A 12,678-nucleotide genomic window follows, 5' to 3' on the forward strand; every position below is an offset into this window, starting at 1 on the left:
TAGATGGGATTAGCTGTAAATTTCCTTCTTTGTGCATGAGGTTCTGCTTGATGACCCTTTGGAGCCCTTTCACCCATATTTTTCTGTTTACCCTTCACGAACACTGAATACTCAAGTCTTAATGCCTCACAGTATATGACTCCAAGTGATTCCTCTTGTTATCAAGAGTTGTTAATGGCCTTTCCCCCTTGATTCTACTTTTGTTTTAAGCATTTACCAGTCTCCTCTTTATTCCAGAGGCTGATGGAACCCAGCAAAAGCCTCAGGGTGAACCACAGGAAGGGGAACTGCAGAGGAGAGGCACTGGGACAAATTGGAAGAGGGGGGATGAATTATCCCATCGACGAATCCACACCGGAGAGAAACCATATAAATGTGTGAAGTGTGGAATGTGCTTTGATGAAAGCTCACACCTTACTTCCCATCGACGAATGCATATAGCAGAGAAGTCCTATAAATATGTAGAGTGTGGGAAGAGCTTTTCTCATAATGGAGACTTCACTGCCCATCAACAAATCTTCACAGGGAAGAAAGCATATATGTGCATGGACTGTGGGAAGAGCTTTGCTTGGAATTCAAAACTTACTGTCCATCAACGAATCCACACAGGGGAGAAACCACACAACTGTGTGGAGTGTGGAAAAAGCTTTGCTCAGAGATCCTACCTTAATTACCATCAACGAATCCACACAGGGGAGAATCGGTATAAATGCATGCAATGTGGGAAGAGCTTTACTCAGAATGCAAAACTTACTGCCCATCAACAAATTCACACAGGTGAGAAACCCTATAAATGCATGGAATGTGGGAAGATGTTTGCCAGGACTTCAGAGCTTACTGTCCATCAACGAATCCACACAGGGGAGAAACCATATAAATGCATGGAATGTGGGAAGAGCTTTGCTCAGAGAGGAAAACTTACTGTCCATCAACGAATCCACACAGGGGAGAAACCATATCTGTGCATGGAATGTGGGAAGAGCTTTGCTCAGAGAGGACAACTTACTGTTCATCAACGAATCCACACAGCAGAGAAACCATATAAATGCATGGAGTGTGGAAAGAGTTTTACAAACAGTGGCAACCTTACTTCCCATCAACGAATCCACACAGGGCAGAAACGGTATAAATGCATGCAATGTGGGAAGAGCTTTACTCAGAATGCAGGACTTACTGCCCATCAACAAATTCACACAGGGGAGAAACCCTATAAATGCATGGAATGTGGGAAGATGTTTGCCAGGACTTCAGAGCTTACTGTCCATCAACGAATCCACACAGGGGAGAAACCATATAAATGCATGGAATGTGGGAAGAGCTTTGCTCAGAGAGGAAAACTTACTGTCCATCAACGAATCCACACAGGGGAGAAACCATATCTGTGCATGGAATGTGGGAAGAGCTTTGCTCAGAGTGGACAACTTACTGTCCATCAACGAATCCACACAGGGGAGAAACCATATCTGTGCATGGATTGCGGAAAGACCTTTCCCCGGCATTCACAGCTTACTGGTCATCAACGAATCCACACAAGAGAAAAACCATATAAATGTGTCGAGTGTGGGAAGAATTTTTTTGACAACAGCATACTCACTTCCCATCAACAGATCCACGCCAGGGAGAAGCCATATAAATGTGTGGAGTGCGGGAAGAGCTTTGCTCATAACTCCCAACTTACTGTCCATCAACGAATCCACACAGGGGAGTGTTGATATCTAAGTATCAAAAGCCAGTGTGCAGAGGCTTTAGATCAGAACGATGAGTATGACAGGTAGACATCAGGTGACATAGAGTCAGATGGTTAACTTAAGAGTCAGGAGACCATGAAGTGAATGACTCAGCTAAACTCATGCATGTATCTGATTGGGTGTCTACATGTATAAATAGCTACCATGTACAGTATGGTTGGGGCTTCTTGCAAGTCCAGGTGTAGGCGAAGCACTTTGTCTCTCTGGACTGTAAACTTGTATATATTGCTCTTAATCCACCTATAAATAAATTGTATTATACACCTTTACTAAACAAACAAGGTGTGGACTCTTTGTGGATCCTCCTTAAGCTGGTGCAGTTACGCTGAATACACACTGTTTCAACAGGGTTATGGGCCCAGATAGACTGCGCCAAGCTGAGGAGGCTCTACTGAAGTAGAGACGCAGCAGAGTCGGTGGTGGATGTTGGCACCTGACGGCCGCGGTCCCTCAGAGGAGGAATTATTGGCGGTGGAAAGTGTTAGTGACCAGGAGGAGGAGGAGGCAAACGAACTCCCTCAGACCGGTGCAGAAGCAAGTATGGCACAGAGTATGGTCGTGTTGGTGGAGAAGCTGACCTCCGTGAACTACTTCATTTGGTCGTTACGTATGGAGCATTTTCTAAAGAGAGAGGGGCTGTGGAAAAGTGTCAGCAACCCCCCAGCAGCCCCCAATGATGCGGAAAATATTGCAGATGAGCGTGCTTTAGCTCATATCGTGCTGGCTGTGGGAGATGATCAATTGCTTCACATCAGGGACTCAGCTACCAGTTCAAAAGCCTGGGAAGATTTGAAGCTGATCCATGCCAGAACATCTGCAGGGTCATTAATTATGCTGACACGTCACCTCTACAGACTTGCTCTCAAGCCAGGGGAGAGCATGCAGAAGCATATAAACAGTTTGACGGAATGTTTCCAGCAACTGGCTGCTCGTGGAAAGCCCATGGAAGACTCTGATAGGGCATATATTCTGTTATCAAGTGTGCCTGATGTATATTTTCCTCTTATTGCAAGCCTTGAGAGCCTGGAGCCAGATAAACTCACTTATTCCTATGTTACGTCTCGTCTTCTTGAGGAAAAGGCTCGTGTTTCAACATACGGAGGCTGGCATTCAAGGACAGAGCAACGAGCAGACGGAGGGGCCCATCGAGGGGTTTCAGCCACTGACGGCGGAGGAGTTGCTAGCAAGCAGCGGGAGGTCACCCAGTTGTCAGCAGCAGCCGTGAGAAGACGTTGCGGCTCCACTTCTCACCTTCGTCGCTTTTTCCCGGACAGGAGAAGAAAACAACAGAAGCAGAAGCAAGGACGTGTACGGGAGCCTCGAATTCCGGATGAACATGCGAGGCTGGTCACTGCATCTACTGCAAATACGTGTTCCCAATGACTATTGGATATTGGCGCTACTGAGTCCTTCTCCCGATTGGGGGAGGTGCTGTATAATTTACAACAAAGCAACCTGCAGTCCGTGTTGTTGGCAGATGGGAGAGAATCTTCAGTGAGTGCTATGGGAACTTTGCCGTTTACAGCTCTGGAGGAGGACTTTGCACCTGTATATTGTGTTCCCTCTTTGGACCATAATCTATTATCAGTAAGTAGGTTGACCCAAAAGGGGTTTGAGGTCCGGTTTGTGGGGGACAAATGCCAAATAAGCAAAGCTGGCAAGGTTCTAGTGAATGGGGAGCTGAAAAACAATGTTTATATTGTATTGTCGAAGGCTTTCACGGCCGGAGAACGATGGTTGTTGTGGGTTTTCCGGGCTGTATTGAGGTGTAGCACCAAAAGACAGAGATGTCTCTGTCTTTTGGTGCTACACCTCTGAAGATGCCAGCCACAGCTGCTGGTGAAACGTCAGGAACTACAATGCCAAGACCACGGCAATACAGCCCGGAAAACCCACAACAACCAATGTTTATATTGTAGAAAATAGGCAGGCAAAGGCTGACACAGTTACAAACAAGTGTAGCCATGACAATTGTGTGCATTTATTGCACAGGCGTTTAGGGCATGCTAGCTTTGGGGTTATAAACAAAACTCTTACACTCCTGAAGGGAGAAAAGGTGTCAAGCTGCTCAGAGTTCCTAGACTGCACTGTTTGCAAAGCAGTCAAAACAAAGGCATTCCCTGTAGCTAAGAAAAGTGGCCGGGTGTCTACAAAGCCACTTGAATTAATTCACATGGATCTGATTGGTCCATTCCCCAAAAGCCATTCTCAAAATTGTTATGCCCTGGTCCTAACAGATGATTTTAGCCAGTACTCATGGCTGTACGTTATGAAACACAAGTCTCAAACTTTTGATTTGTTTAAGGTTTGGGCAAAAAGGGTACAAAAAGAGTTGGGGCTGGACATAAAGGCCATCCAGTCTGACCGGGGGGTGGGGATTCATGTCTGTAAAGTTCTCTCACTGGTGTGATAAAAATGGTATATTGCACAGGGTAGCAAATACAAGTGTGCCACAAGAAAATGGTCTGGCAGAAAGGCATGGTGCCATTATACAAGAAAAAATGGCTGTTATGTTAGCTGTTGCTGGTTTGCCAAAAACTTACTGGGCTGAGGCAATTATCTGTGCCTTTTATGTGGTAAATCGTCTGTGGTCCCGTGCTGTGAATGAAATACCTTTTAGGTTACTTTTCAACAGGGACCCTAATCTAAAATTACTAAGGGTGTTTGGCATGACTTCTTGGGTGCATATCCCTTTAAAACAGCGCAGAAAAGGGGGCCCAAAAGCTTCTAAGATGATATTCATTGGATACCAGAGTGGCATGAAGTCCTACAGGTTCACCAATGAAAACAAAAAGGTATCTTATAGCCGGTCCGCCAGTGTATGTGAACATGCAAGTTGGAAAAGCAGTACCTTGAACTGCTTTAAATTGTTTCTGATGGAATGGAATTAAAGGGGTGCTGTTGGAGACCAGCTATCTCCAGAGTAGGAATAATCTTGTGGAGTTGGGCATAATCTTATCCCTCATCTTATTCGATCTTTATGTAAAGCCTTTTGGAGAACTCATTCGTAACTATGGAATTGGATGCCATCAGTATGCAGTTAATAACAACCACCACGACAACAACTACCTTGAACTCAATACACCAGACATAACAGCCGCGGAAAATCGAAGAGTCTGGATAATTGACGTAATTCCTGAGGATGCCAGAGGTGAAGAAAAAGAACAAGCAAAAATGATTAAATATAGAGATCTGGCAAAAGAAACCACCTGACTATGGAAGAAGAATGCAATTGTAGTCTCCATTGTCATCGGGGCACTTAGAACCATCTCGAAAAACTTTGCAAATCATATGGAAAAACTATAACTTTCTGACATAACACCTACAGAACTGCAAAAAGACGGCGCTCCATGGAACAGCGTACATATTATGCTGACATCTGGTTGATCCTTAAGTCTCCGGTGGAAACTTGTATCAGCTTAAAAAGGCCAATCAGTAACGTCTGCTTCTTGTTGATTGTGTTTTGGATAATTCAAATAAGAACAACAACAGTAACAGTAACATCGTTTGTTTTAATTCCTGCCCTTCAGGACAACTTAATACCACACTCAGAGCAGTTTACAAACTGTGTTATTATTATCCTCACAACAATGACCTTGTGAGGTGGGTGGGGCTGAGAAAGCTCCAAGAGAGCTGTGACTCACCCAGCTGGCTTCAAGTGGATTAGTGGGGAATCAAACACAGTTGTCCAGATTAGAGTCTTGCCACTCTTAACCATTACACCAAACTGGCTCTCCCAGCTGCATATCTTGCTATCCAAATCACTGTGGGATGCAGTAGGGATCTTGGGTCACTGCCTGAAGCTGTGGTTAAATGTTTGAAAGCAAAAAAATTGAAAGTGAACCCGGACAAGACAGAAGTGATGCTCATAGGGAAGCCAGAGACCTTGAAAGACATTGTACTCTCCTCTTTCAATAGAGTTTGTCTGACCCATGCAGACTCACTTAAGGATCCAGCACTAGTGCTAGAAAAGCAAGTTAAGGCAGATGCAAAAAAATTCTTGCCACAAACTCAGTGTAGTCTGAAAGATGACCCCCTACCTTGACAAAGCCAGTCTGCCCACCTGAGTCCATGCCATGTGTGTGGAACAGGCCTATTGGCCCTTGGTTGAGATGCCTGAGCTGTGGTTCAGCTGTAAGTTGTTGCAGACCTGGCTCTGGCCTACCTGGGAAAAAATGTGCTGGCTTGTTATTTTCCAATACCTGCAGGCCCCTGCCTGTTCTCAAGAGAATCAGCCTTGACACTGGCTCTCACTGTGTCTATCTTCACTCCCCTAATTTATGGCTAGCAATGCCAATTAAGAGAGGAAATAGCAAGCCCTGATTGGCTCTTAGCTGGCTGTTAGCTGATAGCGTGACGTCACCAGGCCTGAAAAGATGGCTGCCTGCTACACACTGGCCCCTTCTCTAGGTATTATTCCTTTATCTCTTATCATCAAGATGCCTTGACTTACATGGCATGGAAATGGACTCCTTTACCAAGCCTTGTCCTGAGAACCTGTCAGCAAAGAGGCTATGTCAGAGGAGCATAAGGTTTTCTCATTTTACCGACCTGGGAAGCATGGAAGGCTGAGGCAACCTTGAGCCGGCTATTTTAACCCGGCTTCCGCCAGGATCGAACTCAGGTCGGGAGCAGAGCTATGGAAGTTTCTCAGAGATACATCAGTAAAGGCATAGGGAGTAACTATAGACTGTATTATTATTTCTGTAAGTATGATCTTAATGGCTAGATCCTATGTTGTTTAATATGTCTATCTTAGAATTACATATGCATTGTTTCAACAGTTTCTCAACTTTACATTGGATTTCTGCAGGTTTTACATCTTTCCAAATTTCATGTATATACCTTATTACATATGAACTGAAATGCCTTGAAATTGACCGTAAGGACTCACACTGCGTAATTCACCTGGAGTCTCAGTGAGAAAGGGAGAGTTATAAATAAAGTAAATAAATAAATAAATAAATACAAATGAATAGAATTGCGAGCTCTGCCCGCCTTTCTCCACTCACTGTATTTAACAATAGTCTGATAACTGAGTGAGCAATTCTGTCTCCTGCCAAAAGAGCAACAACTCTACCGGATGAAGCAATGGCAAGAGCTCTCATTCTTTTGTTCTCCTCTCCTCCAGTTTATAACAACAACCCCATGTGGTAGGTCTGTTGAGAGGATGTGACTGGCTCAGAGTCAGCCAGCACTCTGGGACTCAGATGGGTACATGTGTCTGGACTGTGGCCTCAGAAATGCCCCCCTGAGCGAGTGCAAGTAGCTGACTGGCAACACTGGGATCAAAGTATACCAGAATCATTACAGCCCCATTTACTTACTAACTTAACCTACTTCATGTACCCCCAATCTTTTTCCCTAGTGGGGACCCAAGGTAACATCCATAAGTCCGCTCTCCTTGTGGGGTTAGGCTGAGTGTGTGTGGCTGGCTCAAAGTCACCCAATGGGTCTATGGCAGATCTTAAGTCCAACACTCTAACCACTATGCCACACTGGCTCTTTACATCGCTATCCCAGATCTGGGGGAAGATGCCCACAGCTAAATGCCAAGAACACAGAATTGAACTGGATCAAAGCGAATAGAACAGAATTTCACTGGAACGAATAAAAATATTTACAGAGCAAAGGAACATGAAGGTAGATGCAATAACACGAGCAAGCATATGCACGCACAATAGTACAGTCAATCCTTATGCCTAAGAAATCCCATTAAAACGATTCTGTCTAAAAAAGGTAGTAAACATGAGAATAACCAACCAAATAACTAACGTTTCTTGAAGTGGAAATCCCAGAGCAGTTTCGTAGTAATAAAGTTAAGGGGCGTTGCCTTCCTGCACCCTCCGAACCCTGCCTAACACTATGATGCAGTTCTTGGGAGCGGCTGTAATCCTGGGCAGCTGCTCATCCACAAGGGGAGGCCCCTAAGTATGGGCTGCAAATATCCAGAGGTGGTGACAGAGACTCCAGCATTCTCCCTTGCAGGGTTCTTGGAGGGGGAAAGGGCAAGCACTTCCTAACATCAGTCCTCTGCCTAGGACTCGCTCCCCTTCTCGGAGAGCACCTGCCTGGATTGCTTCCACTTGGACAGGGCGGCCATCCAGACCCTGTGCGAGGAGCTCGGCCCGCTGCTACAGGGCCAAGACTCGGTACCCAGGGCAATCCCACTGCTGCAGAAGATGCTGCTTTCCCTCCACTTCCTGGGGACTGGGTCCTTCCAGGGCATTGTGGCAGAGGTCCGGGAGGCCTCCCAATCCTCACCCAGCTGACACTGCCCCTAGGAGGTGGCCGACCACACCCTAGGCCCAGGATTTCCTGCCTCGTCCCCACCTCATCCCCACTGGGCATCACACCCCAGGAAAGCAGTAGCGGCTGCCAGTGGAGCTGACTTTCCAGGACGTCTTTGATGCCCACAATAGCTCTATACCATCCTCTGGCATACGGAAGCTCTGACGCAGAAGCTCTGCTAGTATCCAGCAGAAGATGCCCCTCAGGGAGCCGTGGCCGAGGACTCCACCCCATGACCATCTCTCAACCCCTGCTCCCACCCCAATAAAGATGGTTTTAACCTTCTGAGGGTCTCATGCTATTGCTTGAGATTGAGCTCAGGAACCCCCTTGCACAAGGGGTGAACCCGGTGGGTTGTGCACCATCGGGACACCCAGGGATGCCTCCCTGTCACGCACCCTGAGACATGACCCTGTGTTGTATGGCAACACTCGTGTAGCCAGCTGCCTGGCAGAGAGCATGCCCTCTCGGGGGCTGCCCAACTTGGAGGGGCAGGTGTTGGTCCAGAGTGGTCAGAGGCATTGCAACAGGCCGTTCTGAGTTGGGGAGGCAACAGCTGCAACAGCTTCCTGGCATGCAGGCCGCTACCCAGGGAGCAGCCCCTACTCAGCTGCCCTCACAACATAGGCAGTAGGCAGAGGTATTTCACCAATTGCAAGCCTCTGTTTTTCCTTATGTGCCTGTCTTGCACACTTGCAAAGAGAGGCTTGGCTAGAGTAGCTGCGATTCTATCAGTGGGTTTTGAAAGGCCTGTTTCTTGCATTTCTGTGAATTCTATACTATTGGAGAAACAGGCCTGTGATTTTTTAAAGTTTATTTTATTACAACAAACGACTAACAAAAGTTCACAAAAAGAAACAAAAACAGATGAATGGAAACATAGAGGGAGACATACCATTTGGACATTTTACAGAATTTCTTTAAGTTCGTTACTTAATCAATAACTCTTCCGTAATTCCCATATCTTAACATATAACTTCGACTTTCCTGCGAAAATATCTGCATTTTTATCCCCCATATTTCAGCCTCTAATTTGTTGCCAACCTTCTAACTCTAATTTTCAAATCCACAGATCATTAGCTCTGACTTCTCATTTACAGAAAGTCCATGAAAGGTTTCCAGATCTTCTCAAAACTAGCTGTTGTTTTATCCCTCAGCAATTCCGTTAATTTTGCCATTTCCACAATCTCCAACATCTTCACTAACCGCTCATCTACTGTTGGAAGTTTATTTGATTTCCAATATTGTGCATAAGTTATTCTTGCAGCTGTTGTTATGTATCTAATCAAAATTCCAAATTCATTTTCTATTGAAATATCCACTAAACTCAATAGGCACATCTCTGGCTTTAATTGTAAGTTACTCTTTAATATTTTTTGCATTGTTAGGTATATTTGCTTCCAATAGTTTTTAGCAACAGGGCAGGTCCACCACATATGGTAGAAGGAAACTTCATTTTTTTGACAATTCCAACATTTATTTGACACCCCATTAAACATCTTAGCTAATTTTTGTGGGGTCATGCACCACCTATACATCATCTTGTAGAAATTCTCTTTCAAATTAGAACATGGTGTAAAATTTGACCATATTTCCACATTTTCTCCCATTGGTCCATATGGATATTATATCCAAAATGTTTAGCCCATTTAATCATGTAGTCCTTCACTTGTATTTGTCTTTGATAATGATAGCAAGAGAGGGTTTTGTAAATGTCTCGAATCAAATGATTATCCTATATAACGATGCAAGGGTAGTTTTGAGCATGATTCAGGAGAATCTGTTTTCCCCACACAAAGAACTAAAATGATAAATATCTGAAAACTTTTCACTGTCTTCCATTTATCTTTTGATCCTTCCAGGGAAGGCCTTAAAGCCAATGATAAAATATTTGCCAGATCTTTGCAGCAGGGAGAATGCAACTTCTCTGTGGCCAGAGCAGGTAAGTGTGGAACTGCAATTCATTGAACCTGGGTGACCGTGCTCCACCCACTCCTCCCTAGGCCAGCCTCAACCACTGGGGTGGTTAGCCCGCTGGGGGGGGGGTGAGAATCAGCAAGCTGGGTGAGCCAATTCCTCTCCTCTTTCTTACCTGTCAGTGCACCCTTGGCCCGCCTTGGAGTCAGCTACCATGCAAAGCAACTTGAGTGATAGATCTGGATCGGACATTCTGAAGTTCGCTCTCCTCCCCTGAGTGAGTGCAAAGTATTCCCCAGATCTTGTACATTTCCCCCTGTGCACTCTTGCCCCACCACCTTGTGTCCCGTCTCCTGCCTGGTGTGCAAAGTCCCCACGGCAGGGAGCTCTTGGGCAGCGCCTCTGGCCATGCATCCACTTACCTTGGGCCATGGCCGCCCTGCCCAGGGTTGGGGTGGAGTGGGAGTGCATGGTGGGACTGGCAGGGGCAAGGTAAGGACTATGGGAGCACCCCCCCCCCCAAATTTCAGGCCAGGGGACCTGGCAAACCTACTAGTGTTTGTTTAAGGCCCATTTCATGGTATTCCAAGACCTTTTAGGCAGGAAAAAGGATAATAAACTAGTGATATTCCAGTGTTTTCATTTCTAAAATATTGTTCTGCAGTGTCTTTAATGCTTCCCACTGTTCTTTGTGGTACTAGCATTAATTTAGAGCCCATTCTGGCCTTTTCCATGCTGTTTGTATAACATTTTGGCTGGGAAAATCATGATATTCTCTTTAAAAAAATTCTAAAATCTTGTTCTCCAGAGTCTTTAACACATCCAACTGATTTTTGCAGTATCACTATTTGTTTAATGCATGGGGACTATGTAAAAGCTGGTACAGACCAGGGGGGAGAATCTACTTGATGCTGACTGTACTAATCTCATACTGTGTAATCTGCCTTGAGTCTGAGTGAGAAAGGCGGACCATAGATAGAGAGAGAGAGAGATTAGAGAGAGAGAGAATGACAAGGACGCCCTCTCCCCACTTCCAAGACTTCCCCTTATGTATGCATGGGAGGCTGGGGTCAGCCTGTCAAGTGGGGAAGGGAATTCCCCCCCCCCCCAAATATTCCTGGATTTCCATCCAGGGGCAGAAACGGGATCAGGTTTTCTTTTGCAAAATGGTACAGAAGTTCGAGCGATTCTAACGATTGCCTCTTTATTTTGTTTCAGTGTAAAAATAAATACATCCTCGGGCAGGACGGATGCACAAGTGGGTCCTTTGTGCTGTCTGGAGAGTCAAGCTAAGAGTTAAAGGGAAGGAGTCTCGGTTCCTAGAGAGGCCATGAGAAAGCAAGTCACCTGACTTGCCTCAGTCGCTTCCTGTGTTGAGTGGAAAAGGGGAGGAGAGGCAGCCCTGGAGGACTTTTTTAAAAGAGGTAAGCAATGGACAAATATTTCCTTTGCAAAATGCCTCCCTGCTTTTGGCAATAGTAGCCAGAGGGCTCCATTGATCTCCGGGGCTTTCTGGCTGCTCCTCTTCCCTGGCGGTGTACCCGAGTCCTTCTTGCAAGAAGGGATGCTTCTCCTGCTGTTTTTTCTCTGCGTTGGGCTCTTGCCTGCAACCTCTAGCAAAATAGCCTTTCTTTTGGCCCTTCTTTATTTTATTTCATTTGATGTACATAATTTATATTCTGCCTTTTCCCATGAGACTCAAGGCAGATTAAGCTGTGTAAGCGAACATGATCGATTGCTGGGACATTCAATAAACAATGCAATAGAAATTTGAAGAAGTTGAAATCTGGCAGAGAGCTGAAATAATGCTGAAGCAAAACATAAGTAAAGGGATATGACGTATTAACAATGTGTAGCAGCTATCTAATAGGAACATTATTACAGCAAAAGGCATTACACAGTGGTATAAACTACAGTCCCCATCCCTTTACCAACACATCTGTGAACCATTCCCTTACTGTCCAGCTCTATTCCCTGAGTAAAAAGCCCTCCTGAATAATTCAGTTTTATTCATGTGCTCATCATTTGTAGGCAACAGGAGAAGATACATTCTGGCCATGTCATGTAAGCAATAAAGAAGTCTCCCCCCCCCCCCCCCGCCCAGCCCTGGTAAATTGTGACACAACAAGGAGATGTGTTATCAAGAAGCACTCCATTTTATAAAAAAGAGGGCAGCCATGTAATTCCAAAACACAGATCCTTACAGATCCTAGGGATTTTTCCGTGGGGTCCCCCAAACTCACAGGGCCATGGACTTGTTGAGTGATAAAATGATGAGTTTTCGGGGACCCTATGTAAAAATCCTCAGGGTCTATGAGTATCTGCCCCTTAGATCCTTTTTTTTAAAGCTGTGATGCATTTAGTCTGTGCCAGCAAGGGGGCGGGGGATGCCTTTGAGTAATCGTATGCCTTTGAGTAATCTTGAGTAATCTTCAGATGTATAACAATTTGAGTAATAGTGGGTTTTGCTGATTTTCAGGATGGCACCTGCAGAAGGCCCTGCTTGGAGGAGCAAAGCTGCTATGGTGGGGCAATGATAGAGAAGCAGTCCCATCATTTTTTCCATAAGCCTGGCACTGCTATAGTGCAATCATATTCCCACGTGACTTTCCTGATTTTTCTTGCTGTTCTGGAATAGTAAACCTGCATTTTTGAAGGGTTCCCCTCTTCATTCGTCTATAGCGTACTGAAGGCGGAACGCTGCCTACAGACCCAGCACGCC

The 12,678-nt window shown here is 45.4% G+C and overlaps 1 protein-coding gene across 1 annotated transcript in view; it reads left to right on the forward strand.

Annotated features, from left to right (window-relative positions):
- The window catches only part of LOC129324298 (zinc finger protein 665-like), a 34,469-nt gene that overhangs the window by 11,378 nt on the left and 10,413 nt on the right, over positions 1-12,678 (forward strand). Inside the window, exons 5-6 of the mRNA XM_054971467.1 lie at positions 238-461; positions 531-1,707. Coding sequence (XP_054827442.1) covers positions 238-461; positions 531-1,707 — 1,401 coding nt within the window. The remainder of the gene's footprint in view (positions 1-237; positions 462-530; positions 1,708-12,678) is intronic.

The sequence above is a fragment of the Eublepharis macularius genome, chromosome 2 (assembly GCF_028583425.1).
Source record: "Eublepharis macularius isolate TG4126 chromosome 2, MPM_Emac_v1.0, whole genome shotgun sequence".
In the NCBI taxonomy this organism is placed as follows: domain Eukaryota; kingdom Metazoa; phylum Chordata; class Lepidosauria; order Squamata; family Eublepharidae; genus Eublepharis; species Eublepharis macularius.